Here is a 21,661-nt window from a genome sequence, read left to right on the forward strand (position 1 = left end):
AAATAGTTTCAACTCAGCAAATTATATTTAGCACTTTGTATGCGTCATTACCGCGCAGGAAATTATGAGAGGAGCTTTCGAGAGGGTGGTGACTGTTTTTAATGGTCACTACCGCTTATCACGAAAGTGTAAAGCAGCTGAGAAATTTATACTAGAAATATTTTCATGATAGATATTCACGTACATATTTATAGCTCGGAGCAAACTACTGTTTTGACCACGAATGAGAAATGTGAAATTTGTTCAGTATTTTTCCCATGGGTTCCATTAGTTCTGTTATTTTTTCTTCCAACGGTCTGATACAAGTTGGATACCTACTCACTCTCAACTCCAATATTTTTCTAGTTTATCTTATTACTTCACTTTGAATTTCGAATATTATCTAGACTGCGCTTCAATAGAGTAGCACACTTAGCGCTTAAATAGTTTTGTTAAATTTCTTTCAAAACCAAAGAATCTACAATTCTAAACATTTTAGCGATTATTAACAAATAATTTTTATACGGAACAAATAAAGGTGTGCTAACCTGGTGACGCGCAGTGTATACATACGGCTAAGCATGATAAAGGCTCAGTTACACATATAAAAAGTTAAAAACAGTTCTGAACCGTGCTTAGTTCGCCAGCTCAACCAATTGCATTTTATATTAATCCAGGTTTACCTTCTTCTTCTTCTTCATGGATGGAGTCATGTGTAGAAGTTCACGCAAGTGAGGAAAGTTCTCTTATTGGCATTCACTTGGGAGTGGCCAGAATCGATTCTTTTACATATGGCTTAAGCAGCTTACGACTTCCGGTTTTTGAGCAAGTATCCTCTGGGTAGCCTAAGACCATCCGTTTGAAGGCGAGTTAAAGTGAGAAGGCGAAACATCCCCTAAAACAAAAAAAACACCCCCAATGAAAACTGACCACCAGCCTCGAATGAGAGACCCTCCTTTTGATGACGATCAGGTTTACCTTGGACACCAATTTTACTGTCATAAAAAGTCCTCATTGGAGTGAGTTAATCTGGTAGCGATTCAAGTGATTTAAATTTAATACATAAAATTCATAAAGAAGAAAGATAAGCACATAAAAGATTGAGTATGAAAACTGTAAGTGAGAGTAAAAAATCTGTGAATCCATGAAGTTTTCCATAAATGTGTTCAATGAAACCAGAATAAATAATGGTGTGAAATGTATTTTTCCCTTGGTCGTCTGCTGATCGCTTGAATTTCTTATTCTGCTATTGACACATAAAGCTCCATAAATGTAGATAGATAACTGACCCACTTTTGTTGTAGTTGACACCATCGAAAACACCAATTTGCAAATTCACCAAAACAACACACCTAAGGCAATATAAAACGCGACAATCTAACTAAATAAGCGACGAGGGAACAACAAAAGCTTTCATTCATTGAGTTGCGACAATGAGTTCACTTTCAGCAGCATTGACAACACATCGCCACATACATATAAAAAATGTATTTACATCTGTTTGTATGTGTGTTTACATTAGTAACTATGCTTTTTCATTGTGCTTTTCGCAAAAATAGCGCGGAAAATTTCTTAGAATTGCATGGAAATAAAAAATGAAGTGAAATTTAATAAACAATAATTTAGCGACAAATGTTTCAGGCAAATTTTAGCCATGAAGAAGTGGCACAAGAAGTAAAAGAACCTTCGCGGCGTTAAAAGGAAAAACAAATTTAAATAAATAAAAAATATCACATACAATATATTGTAAAAATTAAAAAGAAAGGAAAGAACATAAATAAATAAAAATGTAAGTAATAAAGTACAAAAAAATGTAGTTGATTGAGAATACTAAAGATAAATTCTGCGTCAATTTTTTTCCTCCAAATTTATTAGTAAAATTAAAATATTTAAATTAAAATATAAGTATATTAATAAGTTTATTTAATCTCAAAAATTCTACTTTTATTTAACAATTTCTTTTAGAAAAAATGTTTTTTAAGATTTTGTTTTTTAATTTAAATAATTTACAAATTTTATTTTTAAGTTTTTTAATTATTACTTCAAAACCATTTTTTTTTCAAAACATATTTTTTAACAAAATTAAAAAAAATATATATTTAAATAAAAATATAAGCAATAATCAAACAAAAAGTAATGAGTTAGTTAAAAAAATGAAAAAAACTATTTTCTTTTGGAAATTAATTTTTTAGTGCAATTTCTTTTGGGAATTAATATTTTTTAGTTCATTTTTAATTTTAGTTTTTTTAAATTTTTATTTTTAATGCAATTTCTTTTAGAATATAATCTTTTTAATTTTTTTTAATTTCAATAATTTACACATTTTATTTTTAATGTTTTTTTTTAATATTACTTCAAAGCCAATTTTGTCAGAATATATTTTATTTCCTATCTTTATTTCTTTGAGCAGTAATCCATACTTTTATTCATTTTGGTTTTGAAACTGATTTTATTTTCGGAAAACAGCGACACTAGATTTTTATTATGACTCTATTTCGTTGCTTATATTTTCCTACACTTTATAACTTCTATATACATATGTAAAGGGTGAACCATTTCGAGGTTCCTACAGAACAGAAACTTTAAATCTAAAGGGGAATTCTTGGGCATTTTTTGTTTTGAAGTGTTATTTTTTCAAATGTTGGCCGTCTCAGATGGTCTATCCCTTGAGTTTTCGATGACTCGTTCGAGCATTTCAACTGGTAACTGGCGAACAATACGCGTGATGTCTTGCTCTAAGGCATGAATTGAAGCGGGATTGTCCGCATAGACTACAGACTTTACATATCCCCACAGGAAAAATAATATCACACCGTTATTGGTGGCCAGTCGACCGACCCAAAACGTGAAATTATCTGCTCACCGAAGTGTTCACTCAATAAATCCATTGAATTTGAACGGAAATGCACACTTGCATGCACATTAATATTTTGCTGTTTATATTCGTAGAATTAGTGACAACATCTGAGAAAATGATTTTCCCACGGCATTGGCAAATTGACCTGCTTTTTTTGGATGGGAATGATATACCCATTAAATGGGTCAATAGTGACTTTTTCACTAAAAATAAATCCGAAAAATTCATGAAACTGAATTCATTAATAATTATTTCAAAATTTAGATAAGTTCGCCTAAATACTTAATCTATAATTATGAATCCACCACTTCTCTCAAAGTTGTTAAAAATGAACTCTGCCGTTCTCATACACAGACAACAAGAGAGAAGCAGTGAATTTGGAGAAAATAGAGTAAATAAAATAATAGAGCAAACGAGCATTACGACAGTCTCCGCGTAGTGAGTGCGACCAGGGAAAGCTATTGGAAAATAAAATTTTTGGAGGTCGCAGATTATACAGTTTAGACAGAGAAAGCTTACTGAAAGCGCATTTGTTCAAAATAAGTTGAGGAAGCTGCGGAGCTTACACAAACACCATATTTTTAAACGAAATGCAGATATCTAGCTTTTTTGCGTTGAATGCCTACCTTTTTGTAGCTGTTGCTGTTGTTGTTGGTATAAGTGATGGTGTAGTTCACGCCATGGTTGCCAAAACAAACTATTTGCCACATTCGAATTGTTTTGCTGATCACGCGCGTGCCACAATTGCGCATGCGAATGCGCCTGTTCCGCCTGATTGTGGTTATGGTGATGATGGTGCTGTTGTTGCAGATGCGACGCCGGTGGTGGTAGCGTTAGTTGCAGCGCTGATACATGCGGCAAATGCATATGCGCCGCTGCTCCGTTTGATGATGGTGATGCCTGCACTGTTGCTGTTGTTGTTGTCGCTTTCGCATGCTGCGTGCTTGCGCGGTTAAGCGCAAACTGTTGTTGCTGTTGTGCCAAATGTTGCTGCTGTTCATGCTGCAAATGTTGCAGGTGATACTGCGCGGCCATAGCGGCGGCTGCTTGTGCCGCGGTGAACTGTGGCATTTGACGCGCGGAAAGCGGTTGTGCTTGCAGCGCCGTCGCAGGAGCCTGCTTTTGCGTTCCTTTATATCCATTTGTTGTTGCCGTTGCTGTATCTTTACCATGCGCTAGGCTCGTCTGTGCTGTGTAATGGTTGCTATGCGTACTCGCCGTTGGGCTGCCGTTAGGCAGCGCTGCCGCGCTGTTGCTGCTCACAGCTGATGCTGGTGAAGAGGATAGAGATGAGAGCGCGGAGGAGGAGGTCGATGGTGAGTTAGATGAAGTTGGGGATGAAGTGCTTGCAATGTTGTTGTTGTTGGTGGACATGAGTGCTGTGTGGTTGCGCACCGCTAGCGTGTTCTGAGCGGCCGCTGTCGCTGCCGCGGCGGCATTGGCGACGCGCTCAAATTGCTTGATGTGGTTGTAGTAGTTTTGTTCGAAAGCGTTCAGCAGCAGATACTCCATTTTGCCAACGCGGGGTTGATTGGGGGATTTACAGGGTGGATATTTGTGTTTTAATGGGTGCCACAATAAGTTTAACAATGATTTCTTGAAAGTTTCAGCACAAAAAGGGCGCGTAGTCGCCCATTTATGTTATATGTTGTTGTTAATTTTTTTAATTGTTGTTTTATTATGTTTACTTATTTTCTGTGTTTCACAAGTTCACTTTTTATTCTAAGTTAATACCTTTAAAGGTTTTGTTGTAACTTTTAATTGTAAGTAGTTTTTCACTTATTCATTCATTATTGAGAAGGATATTGACACTCTATAGAAAATAAAAAAAAAATTATTAAAAAAAAAATTTAACTTTTAAATAAAAAATAATTCTAATAATTTATAACTTTAATGGTTTTTTCTTTGGTTAATGTTATAAATGATTTTAGTTCATTTTGCTTCAAAAACCATATCACACAAATTTTTTAAGTTTTTTCGATTTTAGTGTTTTAGTTTTTTAATTAAACTTTTTTATTGTTAGTGTTTTATTATTTTTTCATAATAAAAATTTGTTAACTTCAGATTTTGTCAAAATTGTGTCTCAATTAATTTTAGGAATAAATAATAAAAAAAACATCATACAGAAAGCTTAAAATTTTTAAAATATAATTTCGTTATATTTTTTTTTGGAAATTGGTGGGGTAAAAAATTTAAGTTATTTTTTTTTTATTTTAGTGCTTTGTTTTAGTTATGTATTGCAAATTTTAATTTATTATTCAGAATATTTATTTGTTTTTGTTTTTGTGGAAGTTTCAATTATTTTTATTTAACAAAAAAAGTAAATATTTTTGTGTTGTAGGTTTATTATAAATTCTTTAATAATTTTATAAATATTCCACGTCACCCTTGCGTTTTATCAAAAATTACACTTTCAACGATATTGCTTCGACTTTTGAGATGTATAAAACAGTGTTTTAAAAAATGTCTCATAATTTTATTTTGCACTAAAATTTATATATTCGATTTTCTTCATTAATAACATTTATGACTCATCACATTAAAATGCTTGTGACTTTCAAAAAGCATTAATATTTAATAATTGTAGCATTCATAATGGTATTTGTGGCCATCGCAGAGTTATTTGGTTATTTTTTTTTCGAAAAAAATTTATAATTTGCCATGCGCGTATTACTGCCTTATTTGGCGACGCAGACGTGTCAATGTGTCGTTTGCAACTCCAAACCAGTAAATATTTATGTATTATGTATATATGTGTTTGTATGTATGTATTGTAATCGCGGTTTTCACGAATCGTTTGAAGTTCACGATTCGATTTTTCAGCATTCAAATGTTGCCTCAATACGAAATAATATGCGAAAACGTGCTTTGCATATTAAAGCATATTACAACTAAAGCATAAAAGCGAAAAAAATTTACATTACAAAAACATCTAGCATTTGGATTCGAATGTTTAAGCGTTCTTAAGACATTTTTGTGTCTTTAAATCGAAATATTATTATTTAGATTTTTTAGTATTTTTTAATTAAAAATTTAGAAATTTTTGTTGTTTTTATAAATAATATTTATCTGCTGATATTTTTTAAACTTTATCAAACTTAGTAAACTGCATTTTCCGCATTTTATTTAAATGTCTTGAATTTATTTTCTTGCATGATTGAATTTATATTTGTTTCTTTATGTTTAATTGAATATTGCATTCAAAAATTAGTTATCATAATTATAACATTTTTTTTTATTTTAATTTTACTTTATATAACGAGAGTTAAAAATATGTGTAATTAAGAATTTTAGAAAACGCAGTAATTGACCGTCAGGCATGATTTAAGTGCTAATATCTATACTAGTTAAGGTCTTTCTATATGAGAAATCTGCAATACAATTTTTTCTTGTCAAAAAACCACATTCAAGGATATTTAGTCCCCGAAAAATGCCATTAATAGATATAAACATATCGTCACCTAATCATACATTTGAGTTTTGGTTATAAAATGGTTATATCTCACAGCAGAAGCTGACAATTTTTTGACGATATTAAATTGGCTTATGGGAAAGTGAGAAATTTTTGATTCCGAGCAAATACGCTTCGAGACCAATAGATTAACGGATGCAATACAATTCGAGTCCAGCGGCGTTCAGTTGAGATTCAACAACTGGTTAAGCCAGAAATACCACGATCCTTGTATTGAAATTTTGATTGCTCATGTCTTCGATTGGTATAGTCTACTAGCTTTAATACTGCCAAGAAATTATTCTGAATGAAAGCACACTTTGCAAAATATTCAAGCGTATAAACGAATTTGGAGCAAATGGAGGCTTTGAAAGAGATTTTAACCTCACTTTTGCGGTGTTACTACTTTGAATGATGTAAGTGAAAGTAACAAAGTTAGTAGTTGAAGCATTAAATATTTTTTTTTTCAAGTAAGTATAGGTTAGGGAGTTTTCCAATTGAAAATGCGAATTCTCAATATTTGAATTTTTGTAAATTATCTATCTTTAAATGTTTAAGTTTAAATTTGTATTTCAATTTAATTTCTTTATTAATTAATATTTAATATTTTTTATTAGTTTATCAAATTTATTGTAAAAAATAATATTTTCATTTTTAAGTTAATTATTTTGAATCAAAAAGTATTTTTTTATATATTTTTTTAAAAGTTTGAACATATATTTAAATTTTTAAAATTTAAATTTCAATTTCAAATGAATTGTTTCTTTAATTCAAAGATTTTTTGCTTGAAAACTTCAAATACAATTTTTTTTAAGTTTTGTAAATTTATTCGTTCGAAACTTTCTAATATAATTTAAATTTTTGTATATTTTTTGAAGTAGTTTTGAAGATTATTAATAATACGATAATATTTTGTGAGGCTCACTTATATCATATATTTTAGGGGCACATGTGCTATGTCAGCATAGAGGGGAGATTTTTGGAAATTAAAGAAAATTTTTTTTTTTTTTTTTTTTGGTAATTATTTTTTTAATTTATATATTTAGTTCCTTTTTAAATATTTTTTATTATTATATAATTTTTTTTTTGTTTTTATTTTTGCAGAGTTTTTAAGTAAAGTTATTTTTTTTAGTTTTAAAAATAAATATTTTGATATTCTAGTTTATTGATTAGATTTTTGTAATTTACTTATTTGTTTAGTTAAGTTTATTTCACTTATATCATATATTTATTTTAAGGGCACATCTGCTATGATAGCGCTAAAAGGCAATTTTGGAAATTAAAAAAACTGCTTTATCAATTATTTTAAATTTTAAAATCTTACATTTTTGTTTTTTTGGCAATTAATATTGTTTTTTAAATATTCGTAAATTAATTTTTTTATTATCATATAATATATTTTTTGTTTTAATTCTGCGCAGTTTTAAATTAAAGCTATTTCGCTTTTACTTTAAAAAATAAAATTTTCGAGGTTCTAGTTTATATATTTTTTAAATCTTTTTAATTAAATTCATTGTGTTCAATTCTTTTGCACGACTTATTTAGTTGTAAAGTATTAAGGATTTTTATTAAAATTTACAGTTGTGTTTTTTACATTAATTGTACCTAATTTGAATATTTTTTATTAATATTTAATTACCACTGTTAATATTTTTTATTAGTTATATTATAATGAATGTTATTTTGTATTTTTTTCTGTGTGTTTTATGAACTCAAAATATTTTTTTCTTCTCGCTTTTTGTTGCTTTAATTCGTTCTTACATTTCCTACTATCTGAACATTTTAGTAAATTACATTTCATATTTTTATCAACTCGCACAAAAAGCTCAGCAAATAAGGGCTCACATTAATATTTTGCAAAATTTTATATTACAACGGTTTTATCTTTTATGCAGACATTCACGACGCTTGCCGATACTCTGTCACTGCCTGGCTTGAGATAGACAATTACATTTGAATAATTAAATAAAAAAGAAACACGAGATAAAATCAAAAGAGCAATTTTGCACTTCATTTGCATGCAAAGCAGTCACTTGAAGTCGCTTTTTGACGGACCAACTGACAAGCAGTCTGTTTAGTTATCGACGCATGCGCGCGTCTGTGTACGCCATGAGCGCTCGCCGCGGGTGTGTGGGGCGCGCGCTGAACAATAGAGCGTCAGCAGACGATTACAACTGAGTACGCGCTTTGTTGTTGCCTCGATCAATTACACTTTGCCTGAACTTGAGTGGGGGTTTTCAATTACAATACGAGTTTGTTGTTGTGCAAAAAACGTAAAAAAAAAATATAAAAATATACACACGCGCTAACCAAGCAAATACAGTCGCTGCATGCTGAGTAACTGTAAACGCTGCAGCGGCCGCATTTGCGCATGCAACCGCTCAAGGGAGGCGACAATTGCAGCCGGAGCTAGGTCAGGATTGTCGCTTAGCCGTGGAATTACCAGTTGGTGTTGGACGCTGCGAATTAAGGTTAAACGGAAACCGTTGTTTGCATTACGCGGCGGTTGAGTCGGCGGCAACGTTGACGGCGTTGATTAGTTGCAATGGATAAGCAGCAAAAACAACAGCAATAAGCAGCTGGTAATGTTGCTAATTGCACACACAGATATACACTTTTGCCAATTCACTTTCATACAAAAAGAAAACTAATTTTTCGCTTTTGCATTAATTTATTGCCATGCGTTTGCCTTAAACGCCACAATTTTTATCACGTTGCACTTACATAATTTCTTTCTTAACTACTTTTCAAACAATAGTTGCTTTTGTGCACTTTTATAATTTTTTATTTCAATTATTTTTGTTGCATTTGCTGGTGCGCGCAAAAAGCTCGTTTTCTCCGCGAAGTCGTGCTTTATCGAGTAGCTACAAACCGAAACTAAGCTCAAAACAATGACGATCTTTAAGTGCTGTACGCCGCCACTACAAACACACACAAGCACAACCGAGCAATACCAACGCAGTCTGTTCAAGTCAACTTAAGTCAAGTCGGAGGCGCGCTCCACTCCACTCACTTACGTATATGGCAGTCAAGCCAAGCAGTAGCAAGTCTCCAAACGCGTTGGCGCTCTCGCGCTGCGCTGTTGGTTATGGCGCATGCTGCTCGCTTTGGTGCGCGTTTGTTTACATTCCTTCTGGGTCTGTATTTGGATGCGGCGCTGGCATGAGTCAGTCGGCCGCTTAACAAGTTGTATGAAATTAATGTCGTGAAAACCACTCCACATTTGATCTTCTGCTGCGCTTTCATTGCTTGTCTAAGCCGCGCAATTATCTAGCGCGTCTTCGCAAGTCTCCAAGTTGCTTGTGTGTGTGTGTTGGTGCGCGTTACTCCATCTTACGTTTTCTTATGCTCAAAGCTGCGCTCTTTGTATCCGGTTGCTCTCGCGAGTGCGCGCTGCAAAGCTGGTCTACGGCTTGCCGCCGCTAGACATCCGCGGCTTGCAGTCGCAATCAAGTGTTGGTTTTTTATTTTATTTTTATATTTCTTTTTGCGTTGCGTCTTTTCTCTATTTCATTGTTTATTTTCTTTTTTATTGATATCTATTTTCGCCGACTTATTGCTTTCTTGCCGCCATTCACGCCGCCTGGTGTGTCACAGGCGTACTTGTTGCTCGCGAATTTTCGCTTTGGTTATTTGCTTTGATTGCTCGTTTGTATTTGATTTCGTTTTTATATTTTGTTTTATATTTTTTTGCTTTTATTTTTTCGCCTGCCGTCGTCTCAAGTCTCCGCACGTTAAAGTTTATTTTCGCGCCGCCGCATTTGGTTCACCGCGTTGATCGCTGTTCAATGTCCAAAACGCTCGCTTGCCGCGCCGCTCGCTGCCGCTATTTATTATTTGTTTTTCGATTTTTATTATGCCAACTTTTTTCCAACAATTCAATCATATTTTTTATTGATTCTGTTCAATATGGATGATGGGCTGCGGTGCGCGGCGGCGTCATCTTGCCGCAGCGCCGCGAGTCGATAATGATTACAGCAACGGCTAGTTGGCCTTTCGTGTTGTGCATATTTCACTCACCTCGTTTCTTATTGATTTCGATCTTTATTTCATCTATTTTTTTTCTATTTTTTTTTCCTAGCAAATGGTTTCAGTTTCGAGTTCAACAGCATTTGGCACTAGGTGTGTAACAGCACAGCCAAACGCAGTCATATACGCCCGGGCGTTACAGAAATAACGCTGACATTAGCATATTCAAATGTGAAATAGTTTGTTTATTGGATTTTTATTTTCAGCTTAAAATTGTTAATGAATTTGGAAATGCGTTGGCGCAAATCCAGTTTGCTTGCCTGCACAAGCAACAACACATGAATGTAGTCTGCTCAAGGAAATTATAATCAATATTACTTTTAGTGGCTCCCTAAAAATAGCGCTGTTAATTAATTAGGTAGCAAAATCACACAATTTTATACGAGTTTCACTAGATTTCATCATAAATTTGAAGAAAGACAGTTCATTGCTCTGTGGCGGGGTATCAAAGCGGCAACCAGTATGCCAAAAAGGTCCACATGACGTGGGTTGGTATTATATTCATGTGTGTCACGCGCCGAAGACGCTTTAGGCACAAGTTGAGAGCTTTTAAAGCACATAAACTCTGGCACAAAATTGACGAAGGGTCATGCGGAACGGTCGTATTCTCGATTTAGGGCGACAAAAGCGCTGCTCCATTTATTTGCTGTATTTTCAAAGTGGCTATTCTACTAATGTCACAACTCAACTGAGCTGTGAAAAAGCGAGGAACTTGCAGGGCCAGCTGATGGTTACGAGAGCCGCAAAGTATTCTATTCATACCTAATTGATATTTCCGTCTTTGATATATGTATGCTTAACCAAGCTCCCGATAGAGATATTTGGCCAACATAGGCCATAAACAACGTATTTTCTTCAAAAGTGATGCAGGAGAGAACGTAACCGCCAATTTCGATTGTTATTGCGCTATGACAACCGATTGTTTGATGCTTGAAATTGAAGCTCGTGATCTCGGGGACATTTGGTTTCATCCCGACTGCGCAATATCCTACATATTGTATCAATCAATGTATTTATTGAGAGGGCACTTCGGTGAGCAGATAATATCACGTTTTGAGCCCGTCGATTGGCCACCAAGATCGTGTGGTATCACAACGTCATCGTAAATTGAACTCAACGGATGGGCCTGAGACGTAGCCGGTGCCAACATTCGAAAGAGATAATCTTCAAAAAATAAATGCCAAAGAATTTTCTTTCGAATGATAATAAGCATTCCCTTTTAAATTTGAAGGTTCTTTTTTCGAAATGGATCATGATCATGACGATCAATAATTCTAACGAGTAATCTACTTCGGTAAGGCAATAAATGTGTTGAGAACTGTTGTTAATGAAGCTAAAGCAAAAACAGACCGCGGTTCTCCAACATAGTTAAGAAACAATGTTTCATAGACCATTTGGTCGGCATAACCGGAACTGTCAGCATAACTTTACTATTGTTTACACAGAGTGGCGCTATGGAAACTACAATCTTTCATCTAGATGTCTTAGACAGATATTGTGATTAAAAGAACAGCCGACATCAAAGTTTTTGTCATTAGTAATTAAATCTCAATCAAATAAATAAAATGTATGAATTTACATATAAAGGGTGATTTTTTAAGAGCTTGATAACTTTTTTTTTAAAAAAAACGCATAAAATTTGCAAAATCTCATCGGTTCTTTATTTGAAACGTTAGATTGGTTCATGACATTTACTTTTTAAAGATAATTTCATTTAAATGTTGACCGCGGCTGCGTCTTAGGTGGTCCATTCGGAAAGTCCAATTTTGGGCAACTTTTTCGAGCATTTCGGCCGGAATAGCCCGAATTTCTTCGGAAATGTTGTCTTCCAAAGCTGGAATAGTTGCTGGCTTATTTCTGTAGACTTTAGACTTGACGTAGCCCCACAAAAAATAGTCTAAAGGCGTTAAATCGCATGATCTTGGTGGCCAACTTACGGGTCCATTTCTTGAGATGAATTGTTGTCCGAAGTTTTCCCTCAAAATGGCCATAGAATCGCGAGCTGTGTGGCATGTAGCGCCATCTTGTTGAAACCACATGTCAACCAAGTTCAGTTCTTCCATTTTTGGCAACAAAAAGTTTGTTAGCATCGAACGATAGCGATCGCCATTCACCGTAACGTTGCGTCAAACAGCATCTTTGAAAAAATACGGTCCAATGATTCCACCAGCGTACAAACCACACCAAACAGTGCATTTTTCGGGATGCATGGGCAGTTCTTGAACGGCTTCTGGTTGCTCTTCACCCCAAATGCGGCAATTTTGCTTATTTACGTAGCCATTCAACCAGAAATGAGCCTCATCGCTGAACAAAATTTGTCGCGAGAATCACATTTCGAACCGATCACTGATTTTGGTAATAAAATTCAATGATTTGCAAGCTCGTTGCTCGTTAGTAAGTCTATTCATGATGAAATGTCAAAGCATACTGAGCATCTTTCTCTTTGACACCATGTCTGAAATCCCACGTGATCTGTCAAATACTAATGCATGAAAATCCTAACCTCAAAAAAATCACCCGTTACATATGTTTGTTGTTTGTTCTGAAAGTACCTTTCTTAAAGAAGAATTGTAAGCCAAAAATAAATTTTAATAATGATTTTCATTAATTTTCTACATTTTTGCATTCAGAATTAAAAAGGGAGTTTAAATTGTATATCCGTAAATATTTTTAATATGGCCAGCTTCTTGTAGATAAAGTTGTCAAATTACAAAAATTTGCGAGTTATGAACTTTTTATTTTAATAAAAATAATTAATGATAAATTGTGGTGTATTTTACTAAGTTAGTAAGACTATCCGTGCGATTCTGTACTGGGATACAGTCTCAAGTCTCTAAATTTGAGATTTTAAGTTAGAGACAATTTTTGTGACTTGAGACGATTTTGCTATTCTGTAAGTGACAGTCACAAAATCTATTACATTTTGTTTTTACACTTGAATGAAAATAAATATGTCGATAACAAATATTAAATTTTCTATTATATAACGTAGTCAAAAAAAAAAGCATAATTATCACTAAAAATAAAAATACATGTTGACTTTGTTTCATAATATTTACTAAATTTATGTAAAATTGATTTATTTTTAACCTTTTCGTGTTTGAGCTGCTTACAAAATATAAAAAACGACAATCGATCAATATTTATGATGATCTCTATTCAGTATATTCAAAATGGCAGACAAGAGTTATTTTTAGTTTTGTGACCTCATCACTATCAGGTCTCGTCAGGCAAGTTTTAGAGAGATGGCAAGAGAGCTCGACATCTCTCGCGAGTCCGTTGGAATAATTTTGGTGAATGTATTGGGTATGAAACGCGTTTTTGCTCGACTCGTCTCGAAAAGGCTGATTTAAAAAAAAAAATTCTGTAAGCAGGTCTCTTTGGACAAGGCTGGTTACACAAAAAAGCTTGATGTTTAGGTGCTGCGTGATTTGACGCAAAAAAGCCTTCTGGATCGAATCAACGCCTGTGATATGCTGCTGAAACGGAACGAACTCGACCCATTTTTGAAGCGGATGGTGACTGGTGACGAAAAATGGATCACATACGACAATATCGAACGAAAACGGCCGTGGTCGAAGGCCGGTGAATCGTCACAAACAGTGGCCAAGCCGGGATTAACGGCCAAGAAGGTTTTGCTGTGTGTTTGGTGGGATTGGAAGGGAATCACCTACTATGAGCTGCTCCCATATGGCCAGACGCTTAAATATACCATCTACTGCGACAACTGGACCATTTGAAGCTGGCGATAGACCAGAAACGTCCAGAATTGGCCAACAGGAATGGTGTAGTGTTCCACCAAGACAATACCAGACCACACACATCGTTGATGACTCGTTAGACACTACGGGAGCTCTGATGGGAGGTTTTATCGCATCCACCATATAGCCCGGACATAGTGCCAGCCGATTACACCTGTTCCTGTCTATGGCGAACGCACTTGTTGGTGTAAAGTTGAACTCAAAATAGGCTTGTAAAAGTGGCTGCCCCAGTTCTTCGCAAGAGATTTCTGTTTGTGCTGCCATCATTCAGTCAGGCCGATATGTATATATTTTGTATATTTTCGCTGCTATTTTTTCAATCACCACTGTGCCTATTTGCGGAACTTCTATTAAAAGTAATTGTTTTTGTATAAGTTGCATTAAATTATCCAAGGCTTATTTAAACTTAACTAAGTAAGAACTTAATTGCGCTGCAAATCGCTTGTTCACACCGGCAATGTGCCAACTGCTGCCGAATGATAATGTCTCATTAGGTCAAATATGTAGAAAAACAGGACAGCAATGCCGGATGCCGATTTCAATTAAATTAAATAAAAAAATCAAATTATTACATATTCACATAAAAAATAAAATTAATATTTCGAGTTGTCGGGATTTTAGCGCTTTTTTGCTTGAGAATTTTCTGCTCTTATCTTGCAACATATGTGTTGCATGCACAAAGTCAACCTTCTTGTTCTGTTAATTTTTGACGTCACGGTAAAATCAGCAAATGTTATCATGTAGTACAGACATACAAATATACATACACATGTCGCTACAAAGTCTCCAGCTAGGGAAACCAATTACCGGGCGTGATGCGTAAAATTCTTACACAATCAGCAATAGGTAAATACTTTTGTATGGATGTCATTTCGTCACAAGCAACGGGCCACGCGGGCCCCCCATAAGGTGTTTAGCAGTGGGCTAGCAGGGTGTTGCGGCAGGTGTTGCTAGTGGCTTGCTAATTAGTGACAAGAAAAACCCAACAAATAAACGGAACTAAATGTTTATATGAGTGGGGTGCGATAAGTCAGTGCAAATTGGACTAAGTTGTATTAGCTCAGTACTACCGATTGCGGTTAAAATTGTTAAAATAGTATTCGACATGGAAAGTTTATGAGAAGTTTGGCGCTATAAAGATATATCAAGTTCGACATCTCAAGAAAAAATTAACCTTGGCCCTTAAACTAAGCTTAAGCGATTTCGGTCAACCCCAAGAAAGTGATCCTTTCCTTGGTCTGTAGGATGTTTCTTATTTCATAACCGAAGAAAAACAATTGGCATACTTTTCGAATACAGTTCGGATCTTTTCTCTTTGAAACCAGTAAGGCTAAAAAATCCAACACAAAATTCTCTCGATCACTTGTAAAATACCAATATTTACCGCAACTTCTGCACTTATTTTAAGGAACAATATACACATTTCTTAATACAAAATCTCAAACTTATCATTCTGCCCTCGTACAACTGTCATGCAATTATCAACTTACGTCAGTATTTAAATGTTTTCATAAGAATGAGGTTATGTTCGAGTATATGTGTTCATGTACCTTCCTCTTAGAATAGTAAAACTAGCCATGCCACATACAACATGTTAAAGCAAGTGAACGTCCTTCTGAAGGAAATCGCAAATTGGTTGACCCAAATTTTATTGGGTGTACATTATATGATTGGCAATATTGATTGCATACATATTACCCGAGCAAATTGGTGTTAAGATTGAGTTGACTTGTTAAAGGAGAAATATAATGAAGTAAGGTTTACAAACTGACGACACACAAGAAGTGGAAGAAAATCTGCATAAAAGCTAGGAACGGTGGCATTTGAAAAAGGTGTGGAAAACTTGTCTCATTATTACAAGCAGAATAAAATTATACCAGAATGTGAAATATTTCGTTCAGGTCACTAAAAACCAAAAGAGCTAAAAAAATAATTAATTCAAGATGATTTTCATATAAGCTTAATTGTTGTGTTTTACACATCCGACCTCAAGTCTTACGTAAATTCAATAGCGATGTTAGTAATAATCTTGAAATAAACTAAAAGCGATCCTATCATACGAGACCAAATCGCTTTTAGTGGAGGAATGTATAGAAAGGCTAAACCGCCTGTCCTTGTGCAATCGGGTACACTTAATCTGGGTACCAGGGCACAAGGGAGTAGAAGGTAATGAGAAGGCCGACGAGCTGGCCCGCATGGCAGCAGCATCCAAGATGTTGGGGCCAGAGCCACATATAGAGAGAGGAAAGAGAGCGGCACTGGCGGCAGGCAGCAGGTATGCGCCACGCTAAACTGCTCCTGGGAGGGTATAATCTCTCCAGGTTTAAAGAATTAATTAACCTACCCCGTGAGAAATACCGTCTCCTCGTCGCAATATACACAAGGCACTGTAAGCTCAGGAAGCACCTGTCCAACATGGGCATGGTCTCCTGTGCCAACTGCCGGTTCTGCGACCTGTAACAGGAGACACCAGCACACCTTATCCAGGATTGCACAGCAATCTGTGGGAAAAGGCTTAAGGCCCTGGATTCCGTGTACATCGGCAGGGATCACATCACCTCGCTTGAGCCCGGCAAACTGCTGGAACTGTTCAGGCTGCTGGGGCTCTGTGAGGTCATGTGATATAGGAGAGGGCGCAATAGACCCTAGGTCGCGGTGGATTACCTCAATTAATAATTCTAATTCTAATTCTAATAATAATCTTGAAAAAGCAAACAAATTGAGAAAACACAGTTTGTTTCGTTTTTGAATGACAGTGGATCCACGGATACCGATTCGGTAATAATAAAAAGTTGAAGTGAAGTTTCAGGAAGTATCAGTGCAATAGGGAAATATGTTTGGTTTTTAATGTCTAACGCGCCCTCACGACATATAATAGATTTTATGACTCGGCGGTTGCTTAGCTATATTCATTTTAACATGATGAACGCTGATTATATGTAAATTGAAACTGCAATTTAGCGGATATGAATGAAATTTTGACACATTAACATTGAGATAAGAATCGATATTCCGTAGAATCTCACCTCAGAAAAAGTGATACACATTTAATGCCCAAAATAAAAGCGCCAAACTTTGGAGGCAATTAGATTTCAAAGTAATAATATTTTATAAAGTTATCAACATTGGGAAACCCATGCATTGTCTATACGACGATGTGGCTAGAAGAATGGTAAAGAAAAGTGAAACCCGATGGAACGAGCTACCTGGATGCAAAATTGCAAAAGTCATCTACAAAACGGTAGATCGGTTTAAGAAGATACGGTAGGAACATGATCGGAATACTAACTGGTCACTATCTGGTGGCGACACTCGGCCGCAGTTTGTGCGGCCACAGAATCTATTAAAATTCGCGTCAAGCGCAGGTATCCTAAGGGAAGACTACTCCTCATTGAACTTTATTTGGTATCACAAAGAACGGAACCAGGTCTTTCATGGCTCATTGGCCTACCAGATTAACCTAACCTACTATAACCTTTCATTTGTATAAAATTTTGAAAAAAATTTAAACATCATTTTATAAGAGGGTTATGATTCGGTTACTTTTTTTACACTAATTCTCATTTACATGCGGTTCCGATAGAGTAAGCCTTCTTGAGTCTTTTAATAAATATCCGGTTCAAAGTTTATCTATGAGTAACTGCAAAAATGATTTTTATTGATTAGAGATACACTTTCTATTCACAACAAATCTAATTCACTGATTGAGTAAAGTGATCTTCACAAATGCAGTAAAGGAAAACTAAGGAAATCACATGGGCAGAATTTATGTAGTTTTTTTTTTCAAAGCTTACCCACACTCAGAACCTATATATTCTTTTATGATTCCTAGAAATAACTGACACACTTCGATGAAATCGCTGCTATTTATTTCACATTTGTTCTTATTATTATTCGTATTTAAATATTAAGTCGAGAGGAAAACGAAAATTTATGACTTGCATATTTCCACAAAATCGTTGACAAACAATTTAGCCCAAAATCGTCGTGTACCGGAACACCGTTAGTTATGTATGTGTCTTGTGTCTCATATTTTATACACATAATAGTATTTTATTTATGATTATCTACAGCTTAAATACTACACCCACGTCGATGACGAACAAAGCATAGGTATGACAAGTAGCACTTCAAAAGTGCATAAAAACTGAGAGAACATTTAAAGAATAAGAAGAATGAAGCAACGTACTTGGCTGTGCGTGCTACTGAATAAGAATTAACTACTTTAATTTGAATAACAAATGATTAGAAGAAACGCTTAAGTTTCATATAAAAATAGAAAGAAAAAAGAACACACACATATGTACTCACGTATGCCACCAAGGCGGACACTAATGCCGGTGACAAGAGTGACAACGCCGTCGGAGCAGACAAGATACCGCCATACGAGCTGTTATACGCAAACATACGAGCACAAATATGAGTACGCGAGTAAGTACCGGTTGCCTCAAGTGTGAAGAGTGGAAGAATTATGCATATGTCCATATTGGTAGAGACGTATGTTCATTAAGGTGGTTTAGTAATTGATTGGGTATAGTTTTTATTGAATTAAAGTTATTCATAAACTATGCAGTTTTGGGTATCATCGCTGTCCAATACTGGAAATTCCGAATCTGCTTGAAACAGCCTAATAGAAGCTGTTCACAGCTTGATAGACGTTTTCTAAGCTTACTACATATCACAAATCACACAAATATACTGAAGATGCTCCATTCTCCAGTTAGTATATTTTGTGTAAAAAAACTGGTTGATATCTTTAGAGCTAGTTCACAGACAAATTCCCGAATTTAGAAATCCTTTCTTTAATAAATCAAGTGTTATTAACACCTAGTATTGCTCCTAAGAAATTTTTAAATATGTTTTCTTTCATAGTCATCTATATTTTCCGCCATTCATCTTTCATTCTGCCATTTCTATGAAAAATATATATTGTGAAGAACAGCATTCCCCCTACTTTCCGCGCTGATATTTCGAATCATTAAAATTCAAAATCCTAAGAAACTTTCGTTCAATAATTTTTGGATGAAAATCGAGATTTCTTTGAGGTTCACTTTCTCAAAAGCGCGATAGAAATGGATAGTTTCTGAAACGACGCTGCTCAGCTTCATGAAACTGCACAGAAGAAGAAACGTCAAATTTTCTCCATGAGAAGCTAGGCAAAATTGGAAAGCTTCATTCTTAAATTTTGCAGGTTAAAAATGCGGAATTAAACCTTCACTAAGCGTACAAAGAAAAGATCCTATATGTAACTCACACGACTTTTCGGTGAACCATTGATTACTTCAATTCTTGAAATTTGGTTACCAGTTGGAAATAGTACATGGTCCCCACATTACGACCAACATTAATGCCTATGACGTATCTCAAATAATGTACGGATATACGGTTGGGCACCTATTTGGTTGGTCGCTTGCAGGGTTATTTTCCGCTTTTTTGCTGCCAGCACTCAACGCTTGACCATTGGAGCAGCGCTGATAATTGATTTTCCATGTAAACTTCGTGAATTTTCCAAAGAATACCTCAAACAAAGCCAACCAGCCAACCAGTTAGCAGTAGCAGTTAGCAATCTTGGAAAATATACTATAATACAAATACAAAAGCCGACCAGATACAAAGGCGTGAAATAAAAAAGCCAAGTAGTAATAATAAAAGCGCTATGGCTAAAATGACTAGAGTTGAGCGCTGGCCACAGCGGACGCTTGACCGCTGGCGGGTGTAGAAGGAAGCTATAGGAGAACGCTGGGTGTTGTCGCCGCGGCGGTGGAGTTAAAACTGTCATAAATGTGCGGTTGCAAATAGCTATTTGGCTACTGTGCTGAGCTTCATGCCGGATCAATGCAAGTCAATGGGAATGCCACAAGCTCGGACGACAGAGTGCAAGTACCACTAACGCTTTGCTGACAGAGGTGGCTGTTGGCCACAGTGGACCATTATGGCGCGCTCACCCAGTCGTATTCGTAAATATAGAGTGCCATATACTCGAGCGCTTACGTACCATCTCAACCGCGCACTTGACCGCCCGACTGTGTGCTCACCCTTCAGATTGCCATGGCGAACACTTAAAGCCATTCGCCACAGCGAGCGTATCACCCATTAAGAATGGTATTAAAACACTCTTATTTCACGGAAAAAAAAACTGAAACAAAGCACTCGTGTGCACTCGCGGCGGCTGTGTGAAGTATGCCTCGGAGTGTGGGGTGTGTGTGCGGCAAGAAGCTAAAATAATTTCTTAGTTCTAAAAACTCATAAAATTCAGCAACCACCAATGGCTGCTACGAATTTATATTATCATGAAAGTTGGTTTAAATTGCAATGCGGAAAATAATACAACGAATTGACTGCATACAAACCTACGGACTTACAGACGTCCACACTTCAATTACTACTTCAAATTAAAGAATGCAGCGACAATAAAACTTAGTGCACACAAACCACAAATACACACATACATCCATATATGTATATCGGGATATAAACCATAAAAGAAGCGGCTACTGTGGCGCGAATGGTCAGAGCTTTTAAAAGGGAATTTCACAAATCGTAAAAAGCGAAGCCATTGGCAATGGATTCCTTTGTTGTGGACTCCATTAGAGCGTTTAGGATATTTCCCTCGGGTTAAACTAAGTTTAGTTGTCGCCAGCGTGTAGCCTTAACTAATCCATAACAAACACTTTGGCTCAAGTCGCTTACTGCGATGGTTTGAAATTGAGTGGTTCAGGTTTTAGTACAGTGCTGCGACTAACAAATTATTATTGGTTTAGATCAAAGCTATTTGGAACGATCCCTCGCATCCTTCAAGGTGAAGTCAGAATACTACAATAATAAAAAGAAATTGTGGATACCTTGGCTCAATAGTTTCCAAAGTAGCGGTAAAGCTGAAAATATTTTCTTAAATGGCAACAACGGAATGGTTTCTGTTGTCGTAGAAATAAAGAAACAATATTAAAATAGTTTTATGAAATCCTGCTGAGTTAGAAGCCGTCGCACAGGTAAAAATCTGGGCCCATTCCGATAACATAGCTTAGATCAACGTAAAAACGCAACAATATCCATTATAAATTCATCGAACTACTTGCTGAGGTCGATGAATTGACTCTGAGATAGTGTAGATTGCTGCTATCAGACCACAGTTATTTAAGGTTTGCCGCCTGATCAAGTCTCTGGATTGGCTCTTACCTCTGTTTTAACAACATCCGTGGGAGTTAATAATTCTCAACAGTTACATATTTTGAACTTTTGAAAGATTCGGAGTTGCTGACATTTTCTACTATCTGTAATATAATTAGTGAAAATCGTAAAAATGTGAACAAACCGAATTAAAATTATTTCACTTGGATTACTTTGAAGGAGATGAAAAGGACAAATTCCACCTTTCAATTTGATCACAGTATATATATGAATGATCAAAATGACGAGACGAGTTGAAATCCGGATGTTTGTCTGTCCAACAGTATTTCTTGCAAGCTGTCAATTGAGTAAAAATTAAGATTTTGTAATGAAACTTGGTAGAAGTTTTCCTTTCCAAAAAGCCACGTCTATAAACCGCCATAACTAAGCACTAAATTAAAATACGAGGTATGACAA

The 21,661-nt window shown here is 35.5% G+C and overlaps 1 protein-coding gene across 2 annotated transcripts in view; it reads right to left on the minus strand.

Moving 5' to 3' along the window:
• The window catches only part of LOC105224275 (uncharacterized), a 42,614-nt gene extending 30,700 nt beyond the window's left edge, over window positions 1-11,914 (minus strand). The window contains exons 1-2 of one of the 2 annotated variants that reach the window (XM_029549427.2): window positions 9,012-11,914; window positions 3,463-4,649 (exon numbers count right to left, since the gene is read on the minus strand). In XM_029549427.2, the coding sequence (XP_029405287.2) occupies window positions 3,463-4,348 (886 nt within the window). In that variant the 5' untranslated portion in view covers window positions 4,349-4,649; window positions 9,012-11,914. Of the gene's footprint in view, window positions 1-3,462; window positions 4,650-8,730 lie in introns of both variants that reach the window. The other variant, XM_049458467.1, reaches the window with a different exon arrangement.
• Between the last annotated feature and the right edge of the window lie 9,747 nt (window positions 11,915-21,661).

This window comes from Bactrocera dorsalis, chromosome 5, assembly GCF_023373825.1.
Source record: "Bactrocera dorsalis isolate Fly_Bdor chromosome 5, ASM2337382v1, whole genome shotgun sequence".
NCBI lineage: Eukaryota > Metazoa > Arthropoda > Insecta > Diptera > Tephritidae > Bactrocera > Bactrocera dorsalis.